Source organism: Acomys russatus, chromosome 16 (assembly GCF_903995435.1).
Source record: "Acomys russatus chromosome 16, mAcoRus1.1, whole genome shotgun sequence".
NCBI classification, from domain to species: domain Eukaryota; kingdom Metazoa; phylum Chordata; class Mammalia; order Rodentia; family Muridae; genus Acomys; species Acomys russatus.
The window spans coordinates 41,573,805-41,597,118 of NC_067152.1; the positions used below are offsets into that span (position 1 = coordinate 41,573,805).

A 23,314-nucleotide genomic window follows, 5' to 3' on the forward strand; every position below is an offset into this window, starting at 1 on the left:
GTCCCAGTCGCCCTGGGAGGGAGGCCCTGTCATGGCCACAGGGCCCAGCAGCCCTGGTCTAGTTTACTCAAGGCTTCTGTGCCTCTTCCCAGGGTTCTACCTGATATCACCTTCAGAGTTCGAGCGCTTTTCTCTCTCCACCAAGTGGCTGGTTGAGCCCCGGTGTTTGGTGGATGCAACCAAAATCAAGAGCCACAACTGTCCCAGCAATGGCAATGGCACGGCCCCCAGAAGGACCTCGGGCCAAGTCAGGTGAGGACGAGAGCCCAGAGGCGTTTCCACAGCCTTGCACTTTCTCACCTCCTTCCTGTGCCAGCTGCCAGGCCAGTCAGTGCTCCTCCACCCGTGCCTGCTCAGACCTAGTCAGACAGGTTGGCCTCACCCATTCCTCGTGGGACCTAAATTTCTGGATCCTAGTGGTCCCCAGCCCTCACTATCTGTGCCCCTCCCCCCACAGGAACTCAAGGAGCCAGAGTGATGGTGAAGGTAAGACAGACCTCCCAGACTGCTGTGTGGGGCACACCTGGGACACTGCTGGTTAGACTTGGGGAAAGGGAGGAAATGGCTGAGGGTGGGTGAGAGGGAAGAGCTTAGGCCGGGAGCAGGGAACGAATGGTTTCCTGTATCTGGGGCTCTGGCTTCCAGCACCCATTCCCTTAACCCCTGTAATGAGAGAGCTGGGCAGAGGGCCCGGGACAGGCCCACCTGACCACTCTGCCTTCCAGAGAAGAAGTCTGGCCCAGTGATGGAGCACGCCCTGCTCAGTGACGAGTGTGAGTCACTGTGGGGGTTGGTGAGGCTCACGTGAGGGAAGGGAAGCATGGCTTGGGGTACAGGGAGGCTAGAGGCAGCCTGACGAGCACCCCTGTGGGTAAAATAGAAAGTTGTCTGGCCTCGCTGCTCAAGGCCTCACTGGGTCTCTCTTATCCAGCAGTGGTCCTGAAGGAAGTCCAGAGCACGCTGGAGGGGGACCGGGGGTAAGTCACTGCAGCACTGGGAAAATGTGGGGGTGTGGAGGATGGACCACCCATGGGTGCTGACTTCCTGTCTTTGCCGCCTCAGGAGCTATGGCAATTGGCGTTCTCACCGTGTGGCTGTGGCATGCAGCCTTAGCCATGGGGAAGGTAGGGCTGGCTGTGGGCACTCCAGAGGGAGGGACGGCCTGCTGCCCAGGGAGAAAAATCTCTAATTGCCACCCCTCCAGGGTCCAACAGGCCTCCAGGGCCACCTCAGCCCTGGAAATCACTAATGAGATTGAGGGCTCGGAGTGGGTGACAGAGGTGCTCTTTCCCGACCAGCATGATCCTGACCTACTGTCTCCTCGTGTCCTTCCACAGCAGAGTGAACAGACAGCATCCAGGCTGTGAGACGCATATACACTACTGAGGGCCTTTCCAGCCCGAGCCCGGCCAGGGGCTGCCAGTGCCCTGGTCACCATCCTGTTGCTGCTCCTGGCCTCAGGAGAGGAGAGACCTCACCTTGGACTGACCCTCCTGGGCCTTGTCTGTCTTGATCCTTTTGTTAATGTTGCACAGTTTTTATTTCCACCCCCTTTTGTAGTGGGCTGGGTTTTAAATTATAAATTTTAACTGCCTCTGAGTAAAACTGACTTTTTAATAAACACTTTGTTATGTCTTCACTGGAACGGCTTAAGGACCTGAGTTTTTCAGGGGGGTTTGAGTTCATCCCCAGCCTCAGGGATGCTCAGCCAACCCCCTCTTTAAGTATTTGAACCACCAAATGTTACTGAGTAAACAGCACCACCTATCCCTCTTCCTAAGGTCGCAATGAATTTATTGGACTTTCCTTCTTTTTTTTTTTTTTTTTTTTTTTTTTTTTTTTTTTTTGGTTTTTCGAGACAGGAACTCACAGAGATCCTCCTGCCTCAGCCTCCTGAGTATATGCCACCACCACCCTATTGGACTTCCTTGTTTTTACTTGTTTGTTTTGGTTTTTTGTTTTTTCAAGACAAAATTTCTCTGTGTAATAGCCCTGGCTGTCCTGGAACTCTCTCTGTAGACCAGGCTGGCCTTGAACTCACAGCAATCTGCCTGCCTCTGCCTCCCAAGTGCTGGGATTAAAGGCGTGCGCCACCACACCCGGCTATATTGGACTTCCTTATAGAGAACAGGTGAGGAGTAACCTCCTCTCAACAGGCTGCCTCTGAAAAGAGAGGTTCTCTCTAAAGTAATAGAGACACCCACACTGGTGGGGACCCCAGCCTACGTATACTGTAGCCCCTCCCCCAGGCCACCTGCAATTAAGACAAAGATGGTGGCAGGAGACTCTCATACCCACTTCCCCCCATCACTTTATGTTGTGTGTGTGTAGGAGGGGGTTATAAACGGTCAATAAGCCCCGCTGGGATATTCCTTTGCAAGAGGGGTGCAGCTGAATGCCCCAAGATGGCAGTTGCTTAGCCTGGAGGGCATTCACTACACTGAACCGTGCTTGTATCTGAACATTCTCGTGTAGCGGAATTTTAATTCAGACCATGGCTGCTCTGGCAAGAAATCCCATCCAAAGACTCAGGTCTGTGTGATCCAGCTGGAATACAATCATGCCTTTAATCCAGGAGACAGAGGCAAACTGATCTGAGATCAAGGTCAGGCTGGTATAGAGCAAGTAATGAGGTAAAGAAGAGCTTAGGTCCAGGCGTGGTGATGCCTTTAATCCCAAATGAAGGAAAAGTTAGTTTGTAGCAGGACACAGGCATGTTGGAAAGCGATGTCTAATTGAGTGGCAGAAAAAGTAACAAATCAGAGAAAGATTCGACAGAATAGGATACACCCAACTCTCAAGAGAAGAGAGGAAAGAGAAGCTACTTAAGGGGCAATGCAGGGAGCAGGAGAGGGAGGGAGGGAGGGAGGGAGAGGTTTAACTGAGAGAATTTTACAGAGAGAGGTTGAATGGGAGAACAGGCTAGACACAGGTGAAGACAAAACAAGCCAGAGAATGAGAAGGAGACAGAAGATGAGAGCAGATTGCTGGAGTTAGTTTGAGGTCAAGCAGAGCAATTCAGAGATGGAGAGAAAGAGAAGCCAGATTGAATAAATCAGCTGGGAGAGAAGTTTGAGCCAGAACAGTGGAGTTGAACCAGCCAGCCCAGAGCTCAGTAAGAACAAGAATAAGCCTCAGAGGCTGAAAACATTCTAGGCCTAGGTTAGATTGTAAGGAGGCTAGAAGCTTCCAGAACTAGACCTAGGTTAGCAGACAGGCAGTAAGCCTCCCAGACAACAATTGAAACAGAATACAAGTTCCTTTTACATTCTCTTTGGGAGTTCCTTTTGTAATTATGATTTTAAGCCTGACAGGTGTAATACCCAGAGAGCTGGATAGCCCCACCCACAGTCACAAAAGAACTAGTGACATGAAGTTTCTGTTCAAAGTCCTGGGGTTTAGCTCAGCATAGAGCCCTTGCTTGGCACTTTTATTTTTATTTATTTTTTATTTTTTGGTTTTTTGAGACAGGTTTTCTCTATGTTATCTCTGCTGTCCTGGAATCGATTTGTGGACCAGGCTGGCCTCAAACTCACAGTGACTTGCCTGCCTCTGCCTCCCGAATACGGGGATTAAAGGCATGCGCCTGGCTTGCTCGGCACTTTTTTGTTTTGTTTTGTTTTGTTTGTTTTTCAAGACAGGGTTTCTCTACGTAGCTTTGGCTGTCCTGGAACTCGCTCTGTAGTCCAGGCTGTGTGTGGCACTTTTAAGTGGCCCCTTCACGCCAAAGAAGACAGTGACTTAGAAGCAGCATCCCTGAAACTGTTGTGGATTTTTCTCTGTGCTCACTAGCAGTGGGCTTTTAAAGTGCCAGTGCATTGCTTACTTCAGCTCTAAGAAAATCTCACACTGCAAGTATGAGGGGAACTCCAGACACCCACAAATGGAAGGGCTGAGCAGCCTGTGCTGTGGAGCAAGCCAGCTGGAGGAAAATGGGCTAGCATGGGACAAAGTGTTCTTGCAACAGTCTGTGGGAGAAGTGGCAGTGCTGAAATAGACGTGTCAGAGGGCTGGGGCAGGAGTTGGGGGGGCCTGGGGGGAGGGTGTGGCTCAGTTGGTAGAGTGCTTACCCAGCAAGCAGGAAGCTATGAGCTTGTACCTGTAGTCTTAGAACTTGTGAGGAAGAGGATTAGGAGTTCACAGCTTATGTGAACCTCAGCTACAAATGAGTTCAAGGCTAGCCTGGGCTACATGAATCTTTATTTTGTTTTTGGGTTGATTGGTTGGTTGGTTTTGGTTTTTCGAGACAGGGTATCTCTGTGTAGCCTTGGCTGTTCTGGACTCGTTTTTTTTGTAGACCAGGCTAGCCTGGAACTCACAGAGATCCGCCTGCCTCTGCCTCCCAAGTGCTGGGATTAACAGTGTGCGCCACTATGCCCGGCTCTGGCTACACAAATTTTTAAATAAACAGAAGCACTGGGGGAGGCAGAGGCAGGTTGGATCTCTGTGAGTTCAAGACCAGAGTGGTCTACAAAATGAGTCCAGGATGATAAGGCTACACAGAGAAAAGACAAAAACAAAACAAACAAACAAACAAAAAACAGAGGGGGAGGGGTAACAGTGTTTCCTTAGACTTTGAAATGAACGTGAGACTACTGGCTCTGGCTGTGATTGGCGTGTGACCTGGGTACTGAACCTGGGTTCTCTGCAAGAGCAGCAGGTGCTTTTAACTGCTGGGCCATCTCTCCTGCATGTTGGGGCCAAGTTAAATGACAAGAAGGAACAGGCTCCGTGGATAAGATGCCCTCCACACCCACCCAGCTGGGTGAGATGCAAGCCCTGGCCTAGCTAATTTGCGTAGAGACTATCGATCCTGGAATTAGTAAATTAAGAATCCCAAAAGCACCAAGTGGTGGTGGCATGTGCAGCCAGGCGAATCTCTGTGAGTTCAAGGCCAGCCTGGTCTACAAAACAAGTCCAGAACAGCCAAGGCTACAGAGAAACCTGGTCTCGATAAGCAAAACAAACAAAACAAAAAACCAGGGGCTGGAGAGATGGCTCAGAGGTTAAGAGCACTGTCTGCTCTTCCAAAGGTCCTGAGTTCAATTCCCAGCAACCACATGGTGGCTCACAACCATCTATAATGTGATCTAATGCCCTCTTCTGGCATACAGGTGGTCATGGAGGCAAAGCACTGTATACATAATAAATAAATAAAACGAATTTGTTCCGAGAGCTCATGGAACATGGCTGTAACAAGGCTAACAAAGACCTAGAGTATTCCATTGGTCAGTGATGGCCACACCTCACAGCCATTCTTCAAGCCAGACTAGGGTGGTGTCCCAGTTTAGCAGAAGTTGTGTGCCTCTGTGGTCTCATCCACAGAGAGCGTCTTTGTAGTACCTGCCATTTAAGGAGTGTTCAGGGATTCAATGAGTTAACAGCAAAGTGTTGAAAACTCCTTAGGAGCCAGCTGGGCCTGGTGGCGTATGCCTTTGATCCCAGCACACAAGAGGCAGAGGCAGGCGGATTGCTGTGAGTTCGAGGCACGCCTGGTCTACAAAAGGGAGTCCAGGACAACCAGGACTGTTACACAGAGAAACCCTGTCTCAAAAATAAATAAATAAATAACCAAAAAAACAAACAACAACAAAAAACCTCCCTAAGACATAAAAGTCTTGGTGGGATTTAATACTGTATTGTCCGAGACTCTTTATTCGTGTGTATAAAATTTATAAGTTACCCTAAATAAGTCACAGGCATCAACCGGACAAGTCTGCACAAACTGAACACACACCGCCTTCCACCCCGTGGGGTCCTGCTGCAGACCCATGCTTTGGGTCCTGTCTATCAGTAGAATCCCATGCTAATTGTCCTTTCATGCCTGGCTGCTTTCACTCACCATTCACAAGATGACGCACGCCATCACTGGTCCTCTCCTATGTGGCTTTCACTGCTGGGTGAGAATCCACTGTGTGAAGGTTCTGCTTTTGGCTAGATGCACAGTCCTCTGCCTAACATGGCCCTTCCCTACATTGGCAGTTGAGTGGGCAGTGCAGCTTACAGCTGTCGGCAGGCACAGTGGTGTTTCCCATAAGCTCTGATCCTTTGGGACAGTTGTTGCTTTCCCCTTATGAGTGTACATTGGCACCACCTCTGTGGGAGAGAATTTAGAAGTCTCATAATGACAAACACACACAGCCACGGTCCAGCAAAGTCTCATTCTAGGAGGTAATTCTACATGATGAAATCTATCCCAATGATGTTTATAACATAAGCAGAAGATGAGTGACTTATTTTAAGTGTATAAATGTGTTTGCCTGCACACATGTTTGTATATAGTGTGTGTGTGTGTGTGTGTGTGTGTGTGCGCGCGCGCGCGCGCGCGCCTAGGACCCTTAAAAGTCAAGAGAAGAGATTAGATTTGCTAGAACTGCAGTTATAAAGGGCTTTGAACCATCACATGGGTACTGGCAGCCCAGCCTGGGTCCTCTGTAAAAGCGGCAAGTGCTCTTAACCGCTGATCCATCTCCCCACCCGTCATATAAGCAAAAGATGAGACGAGGTGCCATCTGCTGCAGCTTTTTGTTTATATTGTTTCTTGAGACAAGATTTTTGTTTTTGGGTTTTTTGTTTTTTTGTTTTTTGTTTTTGAGACAAGGTTTCTCTGTATAGTCTTGGCTGTCCTGGACTCACTTTGTAGACCAGGCTGGCCTCGAACTCACAGCGATCCGCCTGCCTCTGCCTCCTGAGTGCTGGGATTAAAGGCCTGTGGCTACCACCACACTTAGTGAGACAGGGATTTTTGTGTAGCCGTGGCTGTTCTGGAATTCACTCTGTACACCAGGCTGGCCTCGCTCCAATCAGAAATCCACTAGCCTCTGCCTCCTGAGAGCTGGAATTAAAGGCATGTGCCACTACCACAGCTGAAACTTGTTTGTTTTTTGTTTTGTTTTGTTTCATTCCATCAGGACTACCACATGCCTTTAACCCCAGCACTCACTTGGGAGGCAGAGGCAAGTGGATATCTGTGAATTCCAGGCCAGCCTGGTCTACATAGTGAGTTCCAGGATAGCCAGTGCTATGTAGAGAGACCCTGTCTCAAAAATTAAAAAAAAAAAAAAAAAAAAATCACCAAAGAGCCTACAAGATAGTTCAGTTAGCACTTACCACCAAGCCTGACAACCTGGGTTCAATTCTCAAGACACACAGGGTGGAAGGACAGAACTGGCTCCTGCTAGTTGACCGCCCTCTGACTCCACACTAGGATTGAGGTATGCATGTGCACATGTGTGTGTGTGTGTGTGTGTGTGTGTGCGCACACACACAGAAATAAATAAATAAATAAAATGTAAGAGCCGGGCATGGTGGCACACGCCTTTAATCCCAGCACTCGGGAGGCAGAGGCAGGCAGATCGCTGTGAGTTCGAGGCCAGCCTGGTCTACAAAATGAGTCCAGGATGGCCAAGGCTACACAGAGAAACCCTGTCTCGAAAAACCCCCCCAAAAAAATAAATAAATAAATAAAATAAAATAAAATGTAAAAGCTTTCAGCCGAGCATGGAACTCGCTCTGTAGCCCAGGCTGTGTGTGGCACTTTTAAGTGGCCCCTTCACGCCAAAGAAGACAGTGGCAGAGCCGGTACTCCTGTGACTTAGAAGCAGCATCCCTGAAACTGTTGTGGATTTTTCTCTGTGCTCACTAGCAGTGGGCTTTTAAAGTGCCAGTGCATTGCTTACTTCAGCTCTAAGAAAATCTCACACTGCAAGTATGAGGGGAACTCCAGGCACCCACAAATGGAAGGGCTGAGCAGGGGCTGAGCCCTTAATCCCAGCACTCAGGAGGCAGAGGCAGGAGGATCACTGTGAGTTCGAGGCCAGCCTGGTCTACAAAGTGAATCCAGGACAGCCAAGGCTACACAGGAAAACCCTGTCTAGAATAAATAAACAAACAAACAGTAAAATAAAAACCTCCGAGGCAAACTATAGAGTGACTAAGCATTGGAAGCTTTTCACAGGGGCAGTATGGTAGCCAGTGAGCTTTATCTGGGACGTGATTATTGCTAATTGGAAAAAGCAGTGGGGAGGCTGGGCATGTAGCTCAGCAGAAGACTTGCCTGGAATCCACAGTGCCCTCCTCAGCCTGGTAAAAAGAAATCTTCGAAGGTCTCTTAGGCTAAATATGTTTCCGCTAATGGTAAGTAAGTAGCCTCTGGGGCTGGAGAGACTTACTGGCGGGGATTGACTCCCATCACCCCTGAGTCTAGTTCCGTCCTGATTCCAAAGGGGTTCACCCCAGTTCTAGGTGTATGCCTCTATCGTACACACACTTTAGTAAATTATATTTCACAATAGAAAAGAACAGAACGCCGGAGTGACCCCTGCACACTCCCATAGCCAGGATCCTTGACCCCTGGTGGAACCCCCAGGTAGGAGAGCTTCACTGCGCTTGGCAGGCCCGAAGTGAGGCAGAAGTAGGATCCGGGTTCCTCAGTCTCACCTAGTGCCAGGCTGAGAAGCCTGGCATGGAGTCGCGGCGCGGTTGCCCTGTCCACGGCCTTTGTCCGCAGCTGCAGCTTCTCCTCTTTCCTCTGCCTCCACTCCATTGTTGGCCAAGGGGGTCAGGACCCGCTGCCTCCTGCATTATTGATGCTGCTGCCCAAGAGGGGAGACTCCGGACAGACTGAGCCCATAACTCAGGCAGGGCAGAGAGCGTCTAGCAACCGAGACCTCGGGGCACCCGTGGACAGTCCTATCAATAGGGTCAGGAAGGCAGTCATGGGCGGAAGCAAGGGCAAAGCGCCCCAGCGTCGGCTTCGACCCGGGAGACCAGCCTCAGCCGAGCGGGAATCCGAGTCTGCCAGCGCTGACGGAGCCCCAAGCCGGGACTGCAGGCCTGCCCGCGTCAAAGCCCGCAAGACCAGGCCCACTACCGAGCTTGAGGCCACCAGAGGCAAGGGGACCGCTGGAGGCCACACGAAGCCCACCGAAGACGGGAACCACCGCTGCAGGAGTGCGGGGACTGAGACATCACAGGAGACCCAAGAGAGGCAGGGCAGCTCGCAGCGTCCGAGACACGGGCCCACGGAGAGTCATGAGCCCAGGGACAGCTGTGGGGAGCGCCCCGAGGAGCAAAGACTCCCCGGAAAAGAAGAGCGGACAGTCAGGCGCGGCCGCCGCAGGAGAGGAAAGGAGCGGGGACCTTCAACTCGGCGGCGGCGAGGCCATGGAGAGACTCCTGGCAGGGATGGGGACACGTCAGGAGGGGATGGTGGCAGCTCGTACCTAGACAGTGAAGCCCGTGAGGTCCAGGACAGCAGCAGCCAGGGTGGTGGAGACCCGGAGCGCCCAATCAAGATGGAGCCTTCGGATACCAGCTCAGAAGGCGCCCAGATCGTAGGACCCGGATCAACTCTGGTGCAGGGCAAGTGCCCTGGCAGCCACCATCCGGACAACGACAGACACATCTCGGAGCTCCAGAGCAGGGAAGGATCGTCGGGGACAGGGCCTCAAGAAGCGAGTGATGGTTTCCGGACAGATACAGACTCGAGCCCCGGGTGGGCTAGGAATAGATGTCGCCCACAGAAGATCCCAGAAACCTCAAGCCGCATCCCTGAGTCCCAGCAGACAGAGGTAGGCAGGGAAGATGCAGCCCACAGCGACCTCGAAAGCGGCTACGTGCGCGTCCCCAGGGCATCTCAGAGTCCTCAGGACTCTAGAGTGATCGCAGACACCAGTGACGTCGGGGCGCAGCCAAAGGTTGAGCTGCAGGACACTGAGGCTAAGCCGGCGGAGCCCCCCGGGACTCAGCACCTACAAGTCGGAGAGGTGGCAGGGAAGGTGCAGGTGGTTGCAGGCGAGAGCGATTCAGGAGCCAGAGAGCGAGCAAGTGCGGGGGACCGAGGACCCCGGGACCCGTCGCCGCTGGCCGCGCTCGTGGTGCTCCGCAGGCTGCGCGCGAGGTCCCCAGCTGGTGCGTCTTCCCTGTTCGCGGGTGGCGTCCGAGTGGCCCTCAAGGCGCGGCTGCAGCGCGTCGCCCGAGCCCTGGGCCTCCTGCGCTGGCTGCGACTGCGAGTGGAGCAACGTCGGGGCGATGCACGCACGGCAAGCCCGCAAGAGCTTGAGGAGCGCGGCCGGGAGAAGGCGCTGGAGCCGCCGGGTGGGGCGCCCGGGCGGAGGCGGTGGCTGGTTTTAGGCCTGGCCAGTCGTCTGGTGGGGCTCCGGGGACCGCTGCGGGCTCCCTCTGGCGGCAGCCCGAGCCCTCCGCAGGCGCTGAGTAGCTCAATCTCTGAGGGCGCACCTGCCATTGAGGATCCAGCTCCAGATCCCAAATTCGCGGTGGTCTTCCCCCAGATCCATAGTGCTGGGAAGGAGTCGGGCAGCAGCTGCAGCTCAGGAGCACCTCCCGAATCCCCCACTGCAGGGAGTGCGGAGGACAGGGAGGAGCAAGGGGCTGGTGGAGAAGGGGTGATAAGATCCGGTCAGCCACCCTCCTTTGCCCCATCTGCCCCCAATGGGACCCCACCGGATGAGAACAGGAGTGAAGCAGAACCAGAGACCTTGGAAGCTGAGACTCGGGTGCACTGGGCACAGGGCTCTACGCCCTGTGAAGACCCTGGGCTTGGCGCTGAAACTCTACTGCCTCAACTCACCTTGGAGACTCGCCTGCGGCAGAATAGCCCCTGCAAGTCCCCAAGGGAGCGGTGGGAGCCAGAGGATGACGCTGAGGCAGCGCTCGAAAAGGACCTGGAGCTGAGCCTCCCGAGGGACCTAAAGATGCCATCTTTCCCCGGTGCTAAGACCAAGGGCGTCCCAGAGGGCCTGGAAGACATTGAGGACCTCGCCCGGCTGCGGTGAGGGGCACAATGCCAAATCAGCCACCCCTGGTTCATAGTTCCTCAGACTTCATGCCGCCCTCAGACCTTTGAAAATCGTATGCTCCCTGACTGAATCAACAGAGGATTTTTGTCTCATAGGAAGGCAGATTGTATTTTAGTCCTGATCTACATAGCTCCAGCCTCCTCCTCCTCCTCCTCCTTCTTGTATCTATTTTGGTTTTTCAAGACAGGGTTTCTCTGTGTAGCATATCTGGCTGACCTGGAACTAGCTTTAATCCCAGGCTGCTGGGATTAAAGGCGTGCACGGCCACCACTGCCTGAAGTTTTATTTATTTGTTTGTTTGTTTTTTGAGATAGTTTCTCTGTTTTAGCCTTGGCTGTCCTGGGTTCACTTTGTAGACCAGGCTAGCCTTTATCTGCCTGCCTCTGCCTTCTGAGTGCCACCACACCTGGCCCTCTGAAGTTTTATTTTTTAAATGTGTGTGTGTGTGTGTGTGTGTGTGTGTGAGAGAGAGAGAGAGAGAGAGAGAGAGAGAGAGAGAGAGAGAGAGAGAGTGTTGCAGACATTTTTTGTTTTTGTATTTTGAGACAGGGTTTCTCTGTGTAGCCTTGGCCATCCTGGACTCACTTTGTAGACCAGGCTGGTCTCGAACTCACAGTGATCCACCTGCCTCTGCCTCCGAGTGCTGGGATTAAAGACGTGTGCCAACACTGCCTGGCCTTTTTTTTTTTTTTTTTAAGATTTATTTATTTTGTATACAGTGCTCTGCCTGCAGGTGTAAAGGGCATTAGATCTCATTATAGATGGTTGAGCCACCATGTGGTTGCTGGGAATGAGACTCAGGACCTCTGGAAGCATTCAGTGCTCTTAACCTCTGAGCCACCTCTCCAGCCCACGAGCTGCAAACTCTTGAGCACCGCGTGCATATGTCCATTGTCCAAGGACAACTTGCAGAAGCTGGCTTGCCCACCCTGTAGTTCCCGGGCTCACACTCTGTCAGGTGTTGCAGCCAGTGCTTGCATCCTCCTAAGCACCCTGCTGCCCACCCCAGCCCCATGCCTGCTTTTACCCTTTCGGGTTTCTCTGTGTAGCCCTGGCTGTCCTGGATTCACTTTGTAGACCAGGCTGGCCTCGAACTCACAGAGATCCACCTGCCTCTGCCTCCCGAGTGCTGGGATTACAGGCACGCGCCACCACGCTGCTTTAACCTTTTATTTTGTCAGAGAATCTCACAGGGTTGCTCATGCAGGAGCTGAACTTGTAATACTCTTCCCTCAGCCTGCGAAGTGATTGCAATTATAGGCTGGGCCAGTAGGACAGGCACAGGACTTCCTTTTCTGCCTAGTCCAAAGAGCATCTTCCTTGCTCAGCAGCCCCCAACCCCCACCCCAGACCCCACCCCCACCCGCACCCCCAGGGGATGGGTAGCAACTGAAGAGCCCATTAGAAGTTGCACAGCTTCCTAGAGACCCCTAAAGCTAAGCAGCAGAGCTAGCCTAGGTCCTCTTTCCAGTAACTTCTGCCCTGCTGTCCATACAGGCTGCTGTGTGACAGCTCTGTGCTGCTGTGCCTCAAGAAACGGTTCCACCTGGGCCGCATCTATGTAAGGGGAACCACAGGGAAGGGATGTGGGCAGGGAGAGCTCCCTGGTATCCCTGAGGCTTCTCTTCATCCCTAGACTGGGGGTAAAGCCAGCGCTACCCGAGTCCCCACAAAATATGCATGAGAGGCCGCTCTGGAGTGCATCAGAGCCTCTCATTTGTATCCCTCTGCCCCTTCTCATGAGAGCCTCTGCTTCATTTACCAGACTTTTGGGGGACCACTCCTGCTTGCTCTGAACCCCCACCAGCCCCTGCCTCTCTTCTCACCAGAAGTCTTGGCCAGCTACCATCCCAGGAAGGCTTCAAACACCACACCGTATGTGGCTTTGCCCCTTTGACTCTGTGCTTAATTTCCTGCCTATGGCTTGCTGAGTGAGTGCCAGAGCCTGTGGGCACATCACTCATTCCTAGAAGGCCCAGACAACCATCCCTGGCACCTTCTCATGCCCCGCCCCCGCTACTATCCTCCTCCCCCTCCCAGGCACATCTTTGCCGTTGGGGTAGCAGCCTATAACCTGTGTCAGAGCTCTGGACAGGACCCCTGCATCCTCCTGGGGTGAGTCGTCCTGGCTGCCTTGCTTGCCTGAATCCATAGGCCACCCTGTCAGTCCCAGGCCCTGCTGGGCAGCACTTCAGGAAGACCGTGAGGCCGTCCCGAGTGCCCCTGCATAGCACTTCTTTCTGATCGATCTCCACGAACAAAGTCTATTCGTTCTACATGTAGGAGCCTCTTCCATATGGTACCTCTCACTGCCTGGGCTCTGTGGGGCAGTCCTGCGTGCTCCCTCCCATCCTTAGCCCCTCCCTCCTACAGGGGCCACAGCGGCTCAGGGAAGACAGAGGCTGCCAAGAAGATTATGGAGTTTCTAAGCAGTGTGAGGCAGAAGGAGATTGACGCCAACGGGGCTCAGGTGAGGTCTGGCTGGAAGCAATTGGCCATTTCTCAGGCCATTTCCCCAAGCCTGTGTCTTCTCATGGGTCAGCCCCTCAGGTTTCCTGATGCAAGGGAGTGGGGGTAGGCCATTTTATTTTATTCGTTTATTGTTGTTGTTTGTTTTGGTTTGTTTTGGTTTTTGAGACAAAGTTTCTCTGTGTAGCCCTGAGTGTCCTGGAACTCACTCTGTAGACTAGGCTGGCCTCAAACTCGGAGATCCACCTGCCACCTGCCACTACCTCTTTTAACTTTTAATATAAAACTGTGTGTGTGTATGACTTATTTGTTTGTTTGTTTTTATTTTGGTTTTTCGAGACATAATTTCTCTGTGTAGCCTTGGCTGTCCCAGACTCACTTTGTAGAGCAGACTGGCCTCGAACTCACAGAGATCCCCTTGCCTCTGGCTCCCAAACACTGGGATTAAAGGCATGCACCACCACGCCCAGCCAAAAGTTTTTTTTTTTTTTAAGGCAAAGTTCCTCTGTGTAGCCTTGGCTGTCCTAGACTAGCTTTGTAGACCAGGCTGGCCTCGAACTCACAGCAATCTGCCTGCCTCTGCCTCCCTAGTGCTGGGATTAAAGGCGTGCACCGCCACAACCTGCAATGTATTTACTATGTATACAATTCTCTGCCTGCCTGTACACTGCAGGCCAGAAGAGGGCACCAGCTCTCATTCTAGATGGTTGTGAACCACCATGTGGTTGCTGGGTATTGAACTCAGGACCTCTGGAAGAGCAGCCAGTGCTCTTAACCTCTGAGCCATCTCTCCAGCCCTCTTTACTTTTACTTTTTAACAGTAAAAGTCTTTTACTTTTAAAAGACTTAGATGGGTGTAGGCGCATGCCTTTAATCTCAGCACTCGGGAGGCAGAGGCAGGCGGATCCCTGTGAGTTCGAGGCCAGCCTGGTCTACAAAGTGAGTCCAGGACAGCCAAGGCTACACAGAGAAACCCTGTCTCGAAAAACAACAACAACAAAACAAAACAAACAAACAACAGGGTCTTGTGTAGCCCAAGGTGGCCTAGAACTTCCTATGTGGCTGAGATGACCTTGAACTTGTGATGCTCCTGCCTGCACTTCTTGGGTGCTAGGATTATGGGTGTGCCACCACGCGGTTTTATGTGGTACTTCAGATTGAGCCCAGAGTCTGCAGGAATGAGCCCTTCACAAATTGAGCTACACACTCAGCCCTTTTAAGTTTTTCTGGGGAAGAAGGGAATGGCTCTGATAGGACTGACCCCATGAGGGTCCACACAGCCAGCAGTTTCTAGGGGAACTCTCAGTGGGTGGGTACTACGGCCATCTTAGGGATTCATGAGTGCCCCAAACCCTCACACAGCTAGAGGACATACTGCCCATACTCAGCAGCTTTGGCCATGCCAAGACCATCCACAATGCCAATGCCAGCCGCTTCGGCCAGGAGTTTCGTCTCTGCCTGCTGCAGTGAGTGATGGGGGGCCGGTGGGCACAATGACACCTGTGATGTATTACTCTTTTTGGGAGTGGGGATACAGCCTTTGGCCTCAGTGCCTGGATTGCCCCTTTGGAAAAGTGCCCCTGGGCATGCCTACCCTGTGTCTTTTGCCCATAGGGGGGTCATTGTAGGAGCCTCCGTGTCCCACTATCTGCTTGAGACCTCCAGAGTGGTGTTTCAGGTAGGGACCAGCCTCCTGCCCACCCCTCCCCAGTTCTGAAAGTGGGAAAAGAGGAGGAGCCGTAGCCCTCAAGCCCTGCTCCCCGCCAAGCCAGTTTCTCTACCCAAGGCCCAGGCTGAGCGAAACTTCCACGTTTTTTATGAGCTGCTGGCAGGGTTGGACCCCATGGAATGTGAGCAGCTCTCCCTGCAGGGACCTGAGGCCTACCACTACCTCAACCAGGTGAGGGCGAGGCTCTCACAGAGGGTGTGCCCAGACTCAGCCACGGCTTTCGGGATGCTGTGGGATGCTACGTGCTGCCCCACCACAAGCCTGCTGTGCTCTGTAGGGCCGAGCCTGCAGAGTCCAAGGCAAGGAGGATGCCCAGGACTTCAAAGGGCTGGTGAAGGCCCTGCGAGTGCTAGGCATGTGTGCAGAGGAGCTGGCTGCAGTCTGGGCTGTGCTGGCCACCGTCCTGCATCTGGGCAACATCTGCTTCTCTTCTTCAGAGGTGGGCTCCCCTGTGGGCACACAGGATAGGCAGTGGTGGTTTGCATGGTCAGGGCAATGATGATGCCACAAAGCCCCAGGTAGCCCCTAAAAACAGGCAGATTCCCAAGTGCATAGATCAGGACAGCAGGCCCATCTGGTGGTGGTCAACCACCCCTTTTGTTTTTTGGTTTTTTTTTGTTTTTTTTGTTTTTTTTGGTTGGTTTTTTTGTTTGTTTGTTTATTTTTTGAGACAGGATTTCTCTGTGTAGCCTTGGCTGTCCTGGACTCACTTTGTAGACCAGCCTGTCCTCGAACTCACAGTGAACCACATGCCTCTGCCTCCCAAGTGCTGGGACTAAAGGTATGCGCCACCACGCCCGGCCAACCACGCCTTTAATCCCAGCAGAGAGGGAGAGGCAGGCAGGTCTCTGTGAGTTCAAGGCCAGCCTGGTCTACAGAGTGAGTCCCAGGACAGCCAGGTCTACATAGAGAAATCGTGTCTCAAAAAACCAAACCAAACCAAAACAAAACAAAACAAAAAAAACCCAACCAAACAAACAAACAAAAAAAACAGGCAAACAAAAGAATGAAAAAAAATGAGTCCTAGTCCCTGTCCTTCTGTACCCTTCTTGGTGCCTTTTGTACTCAACTGTCACCTTTAAGAAGAGCACCTGGGGGTTTGCAGAGATAGCTCAGCAGTTAAGAACACTGACTGTTCTTCTAGAGGACCTGGGTTCAATTCCCAACACCCACATAGCAGCTCACACCTGTCTGTAACTCCAAGATCTGACACCCTTACACAGACACACTTGTGTGAGCAGGCAAAACATCAATGCACATAAAATAAAAATAAATAAATAAAAGAAGAGCACTTGGAGTTAACCAAGGAGCTCTGCCTGATGAGTACTGGGGAGATCCTGTAATGCTTTTATTTTTATTTATTTATTTTTAAATTTTATTTATGTATTTATTTTTGGTTTTTTGAGACAGGGTTTCTGCAACTTTTTTTAAAAGAAACATAATTTTAGGGCAACACTGCATCCCAAGGGTATTGTTTTCCCCCCAGCAATAAGCAGCAGAGGGTCAGGGAGAGAGGCTGGCTAGAACTGCCTAGCTACTGAAGAGGGACAGTCAGGACTCACACTCAGGACCTTCAGCCCCAGAGCCTGGCTCACTGCAGTCCAGAGTGTAGTCCTGGTCCTTTCTTTTTTCTTTACTTATTTAGAGACAGAGTTTATCGTGTAGCCTTGGCTGTCCTCAAACTTACAGAGATCCACCTGCCTCTGCTTCCTAAGAGCTGGGAATAAAAGTATGCATCACCACAGCTGGCTGCTGTTGGCCTTTGAGTAGCGGGCAGCTGGCTAGATAAAGCAAGGCCTTGCCTGGCCCTGCCATCGCACAAACAAAGCCCTTTCCTCTGTCCCTCCTCTGTCTAGCGGGAATCTCAAGAGGTGGCTGCTGTGTCCAGCTGGGCTGAAATCCACTTGGCAGCCCGGCTGCTACAGGTGCCACCAGAGTGCCTAGAGAGGGCAGTCACCAAGAGGGTCATGGTGAGCCCAAAGGATGCTGGGAAGGTGGAGAGAGCAACCTGAAGCACCTGTGAGTATGGGCCCGCCGCGCTGAGCATTTCTCTGATCTCCAGGACACATTCTATGGCCCTGTCTCCAGATCTCTGCCAGTGGAAGGTGCCATTGATGCCAGGTAGGTAACCTTGGGGATGGCAGAGTGGAGGCAGGTGTGGCATTGTGCTGGGCAAGGCTCACTTATGGTGCCTACAGGGATGCCCTGGCCAAGACCCTGTACACGAGACTCTTCACCTGGCTTCTGAAGCAGATCAACGTGCGGCTGGCTCCATCGGTGGAGGCAGACAGTGTGCGCACCATCACTGTTGTGGACGTCTATGGCTTTGAGGTCACCCCATGGGAGGTGGAGGGGTGGGGCAGGTGGTGCCCATCTCACTCCAGCTTCTCCCTACATGGTTTTGCTAGCTCCTTCTGGAGTTGACTGGAATCTTGGTCAAGTGTCCCTGGGTAGGGATAAGGAGGCACCAGGATGGAAAGGGAACGGGTCCCACATCTTGGGCCTTTGGAGTTGGTTGAGTCTGGCAGGGACCTTACCTCCATCTGCATGTTCCTTGGAGGGGAAGACCCCCTCTGCAGGAGTCTTTCCCAGCTGGCTCCCCTCTGGGAGGGGCTGGAGCACACCACAAGCCCCAACCCCCCAGAGCCGCTGTATGATCTCACACAGCTAATTAACCCTTCTGAGGTCAGTGCCCCCACCAGTAAAGTAGGCATGTTATCAGGCCTTGCTCTCCACAAATGGCATCCTGCCCGACTCTATCTTGTCCTGGCATTGTTTCTGGAGAGTTTTGTGCTGCTTGGCTCTATAGACACACATGGCCACCCCGGGCTGGGTCTGCCACCTCTCACATATGGAGGAAAGAAGCAGAGCTTCTCAAATCTTCCAGAACTACCACAGCTGTGCACCGGTTTCCCAAAGTGTTGCCTCCTTTTTAGGGGGGCAGGGCTAGCTATGATGGGGCTCAGGAAAAGGAGGAGATACCCCACCCCCAGTTCCTGGATGGACACTGTCTCTTGCCCTGTGTGTTCTGCCCTCCTTAGAATGTCCTTGAAGACTGCCCTGCTCTGGAAGGGAAGGGTCGCACACACGCGTGCTCTGGTGTGCGTTTGCGGGAGGGCATGGCTATGCTAAGGTAGTGGCCTGCTGGGCTTGTGGTTGTCTGCTGAGGCTGCAGAGGAAAGCACCTGAGCAAGGTGGAAAGGCTTCCTGGAAGTGGCAGCCAGGGGGAACCTACTGAGGAAACTATGGGATTCTGAGGGCCAGCAAGCTAGATAGTAGGAAGAGGCACCCGGTCCACCCTCTCCACCCCCTCCACCCCCTCCAAAAGCTCACAGCACTATTGGAGCAGAGGGCAGGGGTGTAGAGAGCTGGAGGGAGGGCTGATGCATGGCTAAGGCAGGTCCATGATGACCTATAGACTGCACTAGATCCTTTAGACTTCTTTCTCTTGGCTCTGGGGCATCATTCCTGGGGAGAAGGGAGGGGGAGCCCCACTTGCTGTGCACCTCCGATGCAGATCCCCCTCTCCTTGTTCACTTGCACTAGGCACTGCGGGTGAATGGCCTGGAGCAGCTGTGCAGCAATCTGGCCAGCGAGCGCCTGCAGCTCTTCTCCATCCAGAGGCTGCTAGCCCAGGAGGAGGTAAGGGAGCCAGCTGGAGCGTCGATGTTGCAGGTGACACAGGACACTGCCCTGCACAGAGGCCAAAGCAGCTTACCGGAAGGTCCACCCCAAAGCCCCCTTTCCGTTGTAGGTGGGACAGGCTCAGTCCTTCTTAGCCTCCACTTACATATGTAAGAGGGCAGTCTCTTGTGCAGTTCTCCCGCTCCAACGAATGTGGGTTGTTAGTTAGCAAATGCTGGTTGTTCCTAGGAGGAATGCCAGCGGGAGCTGCTGAGCTGGGTGCCTATCTCCCAGCCTCCCAGGGAGTCTTGCCTGGACCTTCTGGTGGGCCAGCCCCATAGCCTCCTAAGCATCCTGGACGCCCAGACACAACTATCCCAGGTGAGAGCACTCAATGACACTCAGGGTCAGGGAATCCTGGGGTGGGGGTGGCGGCGGGGGACAAGTCCTAGGCTCCTACTGAGTACTTGCCAAACATTTAATTGTCTGTGTCTGGACGTTTTGCCTACATGTATGTGTGTATACCATGTATGTGCTACCCGGTTCGGTAGAAATCAGAAGATGTTGGATCCCCTGGAACTGGAGTTAGGACGGTTGTGAGCTGCTATGTGGGTGCTGGGAGCAGATCCTGGGTCCTCTGGAAGAGCAGCAAATGCTCTTAAGCACAGAGCCATCTCTCCAGCCCCTTTGTTTTGAGACAGGAAGTCATGTGTACAGTCTAGGCTGGCCTTGAACTCCTGATCCTTATGCCTCCACACCCCAAGTGCTGAGATTGTAGGCATGGACCGCCAACAGCGTGCTACAAGTGCTTCTTGGGCTAGTCTCTGGCTGTCGTGGGTAAATGCTCCTTGTTACTTAGCAGCCTCTGCCTCCTTATATTTGACCTTCTGGAGAGAGCAGCAGACACTGTTGACTGTCAAGTGCAGTCAGTGTGACTTATCTGCCCTCGACACTAGACTGAGCTGCAAGGGCGGGCTGGGCTGCCTGAAGGACGCCAATGGTACCTGTGGTACCCTGGAGTGAGGGAAGATGGGATGGATTTGTGGAGGGACCACTCTAAGGGAAAAGGTCAGAGACAAAAGGTTCAGCTTTTCCCTTCCTGGAGCCCAGGAGAGTGGAAGAGAAATGTTACGAGCTGGAGAGATGGGTTAGAGGCTAAGAGCAATTGCTGCTGTCACAGAGGACACAAGTTCAATTCCCAGCCACATGGAGGGCTCAGAGTTCCAGGAGATCTGATGACCTTTTCTGACCTCCATGGGCACCAGGCACATGTGGGGCACATACAAACATACAAGTGTGTGTGTGCGCGTGTGCACACACACATACATTAAAAAGTAAATAAATCGGGCTGGAGAGATGGCTTAGAGGTTAAGAGTACTGTTTCTTTTCCAAAGGTCCTGATTTCAATTCCCAGCAACCACAGCCAGGGCTACACAGAAAGACCCTGTTTTGAAAATTAAAAAAAAAAGCTGGTGTTGGTGGTGCAAGCCTTTCTCTGTGAGTTCAAGGCTGGCCTGGTTTACAGAGAGAGTTCCAGGGCAGCTAGAGCTGTTACACAGAGAAACCCTGTCTTTCGAAAAAGCCAAACAATCAATACCCACCCCCACCCCCCCACCCCCCCGCCCAACCTCATGATGGTTCACAATTATCCATAATGAGATCTGGTGCCCTCTTCTGGCAAGCAGACATAAATGCAGGCACAACACTATGTTAAAAAATCTTTTATTTTATTTATTTATTTATTTATTTTTTGGTTTTTCAAGACAGGGTTTCTCTGTGTAGCCTTGGCCATCTTGGACTCACTTTGTAGACCAGGCTGGCCTCGAACTCACAGTGATCCGCCTACCTCTGCCTCCCGAGTGCTGGGATTAAAGGTGTGCGCCACCACGCCCGGCAAAAAATCTTTTTTTTTAAAGTAAAGAAATCTAAAAAATAATTAAAACTTCCCCTCCTGCCTCTACTTCCTGAGTGTTGCAATTAAAGTGTGTACTAGCACACTCATGTGCAGTGCTAGGCCAAGCAAGCACTCCCAACTAAGCTATACTCCCACTACCCTATATATCTCTTTGTTGTTGTTTGTTTTTGTTTCTGTTTTTTGAGACAGGGTTTTTCTGTGTAGCCTTGCCTGTCCTGGACTTGCTTTATAGACCAGGCTAGCTTTGAACTCACAAAGATCCGCCTGTCTCCCTCCCCAGTGCTGGCACTAAAGGCGTGTGCCACCATGCCTGGCTAAATAATTAACTTTGAAAACTGTAGAGGAACATGGCTGCTCCAGCAAGAGATCACAGTCAAAGATCTTCTAGGTCTGTGTGATCCAGCTGGAATACCAGCAAGCCTTTAATCCCTGACACAGAAACAAGCAGATCTGTGTTCAAGGCCAGCCTGGTATAGAACAAGTTTCAGGTTTAAAAAAAAAAAAAAAAAAAAAAGCTTAGGTCCAGGCGTGAAAAAAAAAAAGCTTAGGTCCAGGCGTGGTGGTACGTGCCTTTTAATTCCAAACAATGAAGGTAAAGTTACTTTGTAGAAAGAGGCACCCATGTTTGAAAGTGATATCTAGCCGGCCATGGTGGTGCACGCCTTTAATCCCAGCACTTGGGAGGCAGAGGCAGGCAGATCACTGTGAGTTGGAGGCCAGCCCGGTCTACAAAGCAAGTCTAGGACAGGCAACGCTACACAGAGAAAACTTGTCTCAAAAAAAAAAAAAAAAAAAAAAAAAAAAAAAAAAAAAAAGCTAATGGATTCAGTTTCTAGTTTCTAGATTCTAATATAAACACTACCTGACCTGGGGTGGTGATGGGCAAGCACCAGCACTCGCAAGGTGAAAGCAGGAGGAATGCAGGTGGATGCAGGTTTGAAGCCAACACAGTCTGATGTAATTAAAAAATAAAAAAGAAAGAAAAGCCAGACTGAGCTAGGCAGCACAGTCCAGGCTAATCTGTCTCCCACCATAGGTAAACAAGAATCGCAGACATGAGGTTGGAGAGATGGCTCAGAGGCTGAGAGCACTGACTGTGTGGGGCGGTGGTGGCGCACGCCTTTTAATCCTAGCACTTGAGAGGCAGAGGCAGGTGGATCGTTGTGAGTCCAAGGCCAGACTGGTCTACAAAGTCCAAGACAGCCAAGGCTACACATAGGAACTAAAAACAAACAAACAAAAAAGAGCACTGTCTGCTCTTCCAGAGGTCCTGAGTTCAATTCCCAGCTACCACATGGTGCCTCACAACCATTTATAATGTGATCTGATGCCCTCTTCTGGCTTGCAGGTGTACATGCACTGTATACATAATAATAAATAAGTGCTGGAGAGATGGCTCAGAGGTTGAGAGTACCTTCTACACTTCCAAAGATCCTGAGTTCAAATCCCAGCAACCACATGGTGGCTCATGACTATCTGTGGTGAGATCTGGTGTCCTTTTTTGGCATTCTGGCAGAATACTGTATAAATAAATAAATAAATCTTTTAAAAAATAAATCTTTAAAAAAATAAATAAAAGAATTGCAGATGTGTGGGTGGGCATCTTTGTGGAGTCACAGGAACATATGTGGGACTCAGACCTTAGAGAACTGGGCCTATAGGGTAGACACCAAAATAAGGTGACCCTGGGTGGGCAATATGGCTCAGCTGCGGGAGGGCTTGCCTGGCAGTCACAGAGCCCTGGGTTCAATCCCCAGCATGCTGGGTGTGGTAGCACCATTCTACAGAATCTGAGACAAGCAACCACCATCTTGGGAAGTTAAGATGTGCCTCTTTGCAAAAGGTCATCCCAGGTGGGCTGTTAACTGTTTGCACATCCTCACAGAGGGGTGGGGAGGGTCACAAAAGCTTTCCCTGAGTATCCAGCCTTGCCTTCCCGCCTGTTGGCCGCCTCTCAGCCCTCATTGCTGGCCTCCGAAAGGCTAGCATTTATAGGCCAGGGGAAACTAGGGAGAAGGCTTCATTTATGCATCTACAGAAAAGCTGTCACCCTTGCTGGAAAAGGCTTTCTGCAGAGGAGCATGCACGCGGGCGCAAGCACACACACACACACACACACACACACACACACACACACACACACACACACACGCGCGCGCGCGCGCGCGTGCACGCACACCAGTAAGTAACCTCTCACCTGTGCTAGATAATAAGCCTGGTAAACTAACTAGCTCCAGAGTGAACTTTGGTGGAATTGTACCTTGGTTTCTCACTGGGACCTTAGGAGAGGGCACAGATGTTGCTCACTCCTCCCTTGAGAAAGGATTTTGACAAAGGTCACATCTGTGACCCCAGTACTCTGGAGGTCAGGACGTCTCATTCTCGGCTACATGGTGAGTTGGAGGCCAGGCTGTTTTGTTTATCTTTCATCCACCTTTAACCCCAGCATCCTGGAGGCAGAGGCAGGTGGATCCATGTGAACTCAAAGCCAGCCTGGTCTACACAGGCAACTGTCCCCAAACAAAACAAAAAAACCTTCTCAGCCGGGCGGTGGTGGTACATGCCTTTAATCCCAGCACTCGGGAGGCAGAGGCAGGCAGATTGCTGTGAGTTTGAGGACAGCCTGGTCTACTGGTTTACAAATCAAGTCTAGGACTGCCAAGGCTAACACAGAGAGACCCTGTCTCAAAAATCAAAAAAAAAAAAAACAAAAACAAAAACAAAAAAAAAAAAAGAAAGAAAGAAAAGAAAAGGTGT

The 23,314-nt window shown here is 51.8% G+C and overlaps 1 protein-coding gene and 1 long non-coding RNA gene across 3 annotated transcripts in view; both read left to right on the forward strand.

Moving 5' to 3' along the window:
- The first annotated feature begins 13 nt into the window (after window positions 1-13).
- On the forward strand, window positions 14-1,022 carry LOC127200662 (uncharacterized). 2 transcript variants are annotated; one of them, XR_007832038.1, is made up of 3 exons: window positions 14-252; window positions 458-773; window positions 935-1,022. It is a non-coding gene; the product is annotated as an uncharacterized LOC127200662 (long non-coding RNA). The 2 variants fall into 2 exon arrangements; XR_007832039.1 differs by having other exon boundaries at window positions 932-976.
- A 7,695-nt stretch (window positions 1,023-8,717) lies between these two features.
- Myo15b (myosin XVB) overlaps window positions 8,718-23,314 on the forward strand; it is a 43,359-nt gene continuing 28,762 nt past the window's right edge. The window contains 13 exon segments of the mRNA XM_051159290.1: window positions 8,718-10,792; window positions 12,318-12,381; window positions 12,586-12,695; window positions 12,861-12,935; window positions 13,194-13,290; window positions 14,652-14,755; window positions 14,904-15,189; window positions 15,296-15,457; window positions 16,875-16,988; window positions 17,081-17,139; window positions 17,217-17,349; window positions 18,565-18,660; window positions 18,892-19,023. Coding sequence (XP_051015247.1) covers window positions 8,718-10,792; window positions 12,318-12,381; window positions 12,586-12,695; window positions 12,861-12,935; window positions 13,194-13,290; window positions 14,652-14,755; window positions 14,904-15,189; window positions 15,296-15,457; window positions 16,875-16,988; window positions 17,081-17,139; window positions 17,217-17,349; window positions 18,565-18,660; window positions 18,892-19,023 — 3,507 coding nt within the window.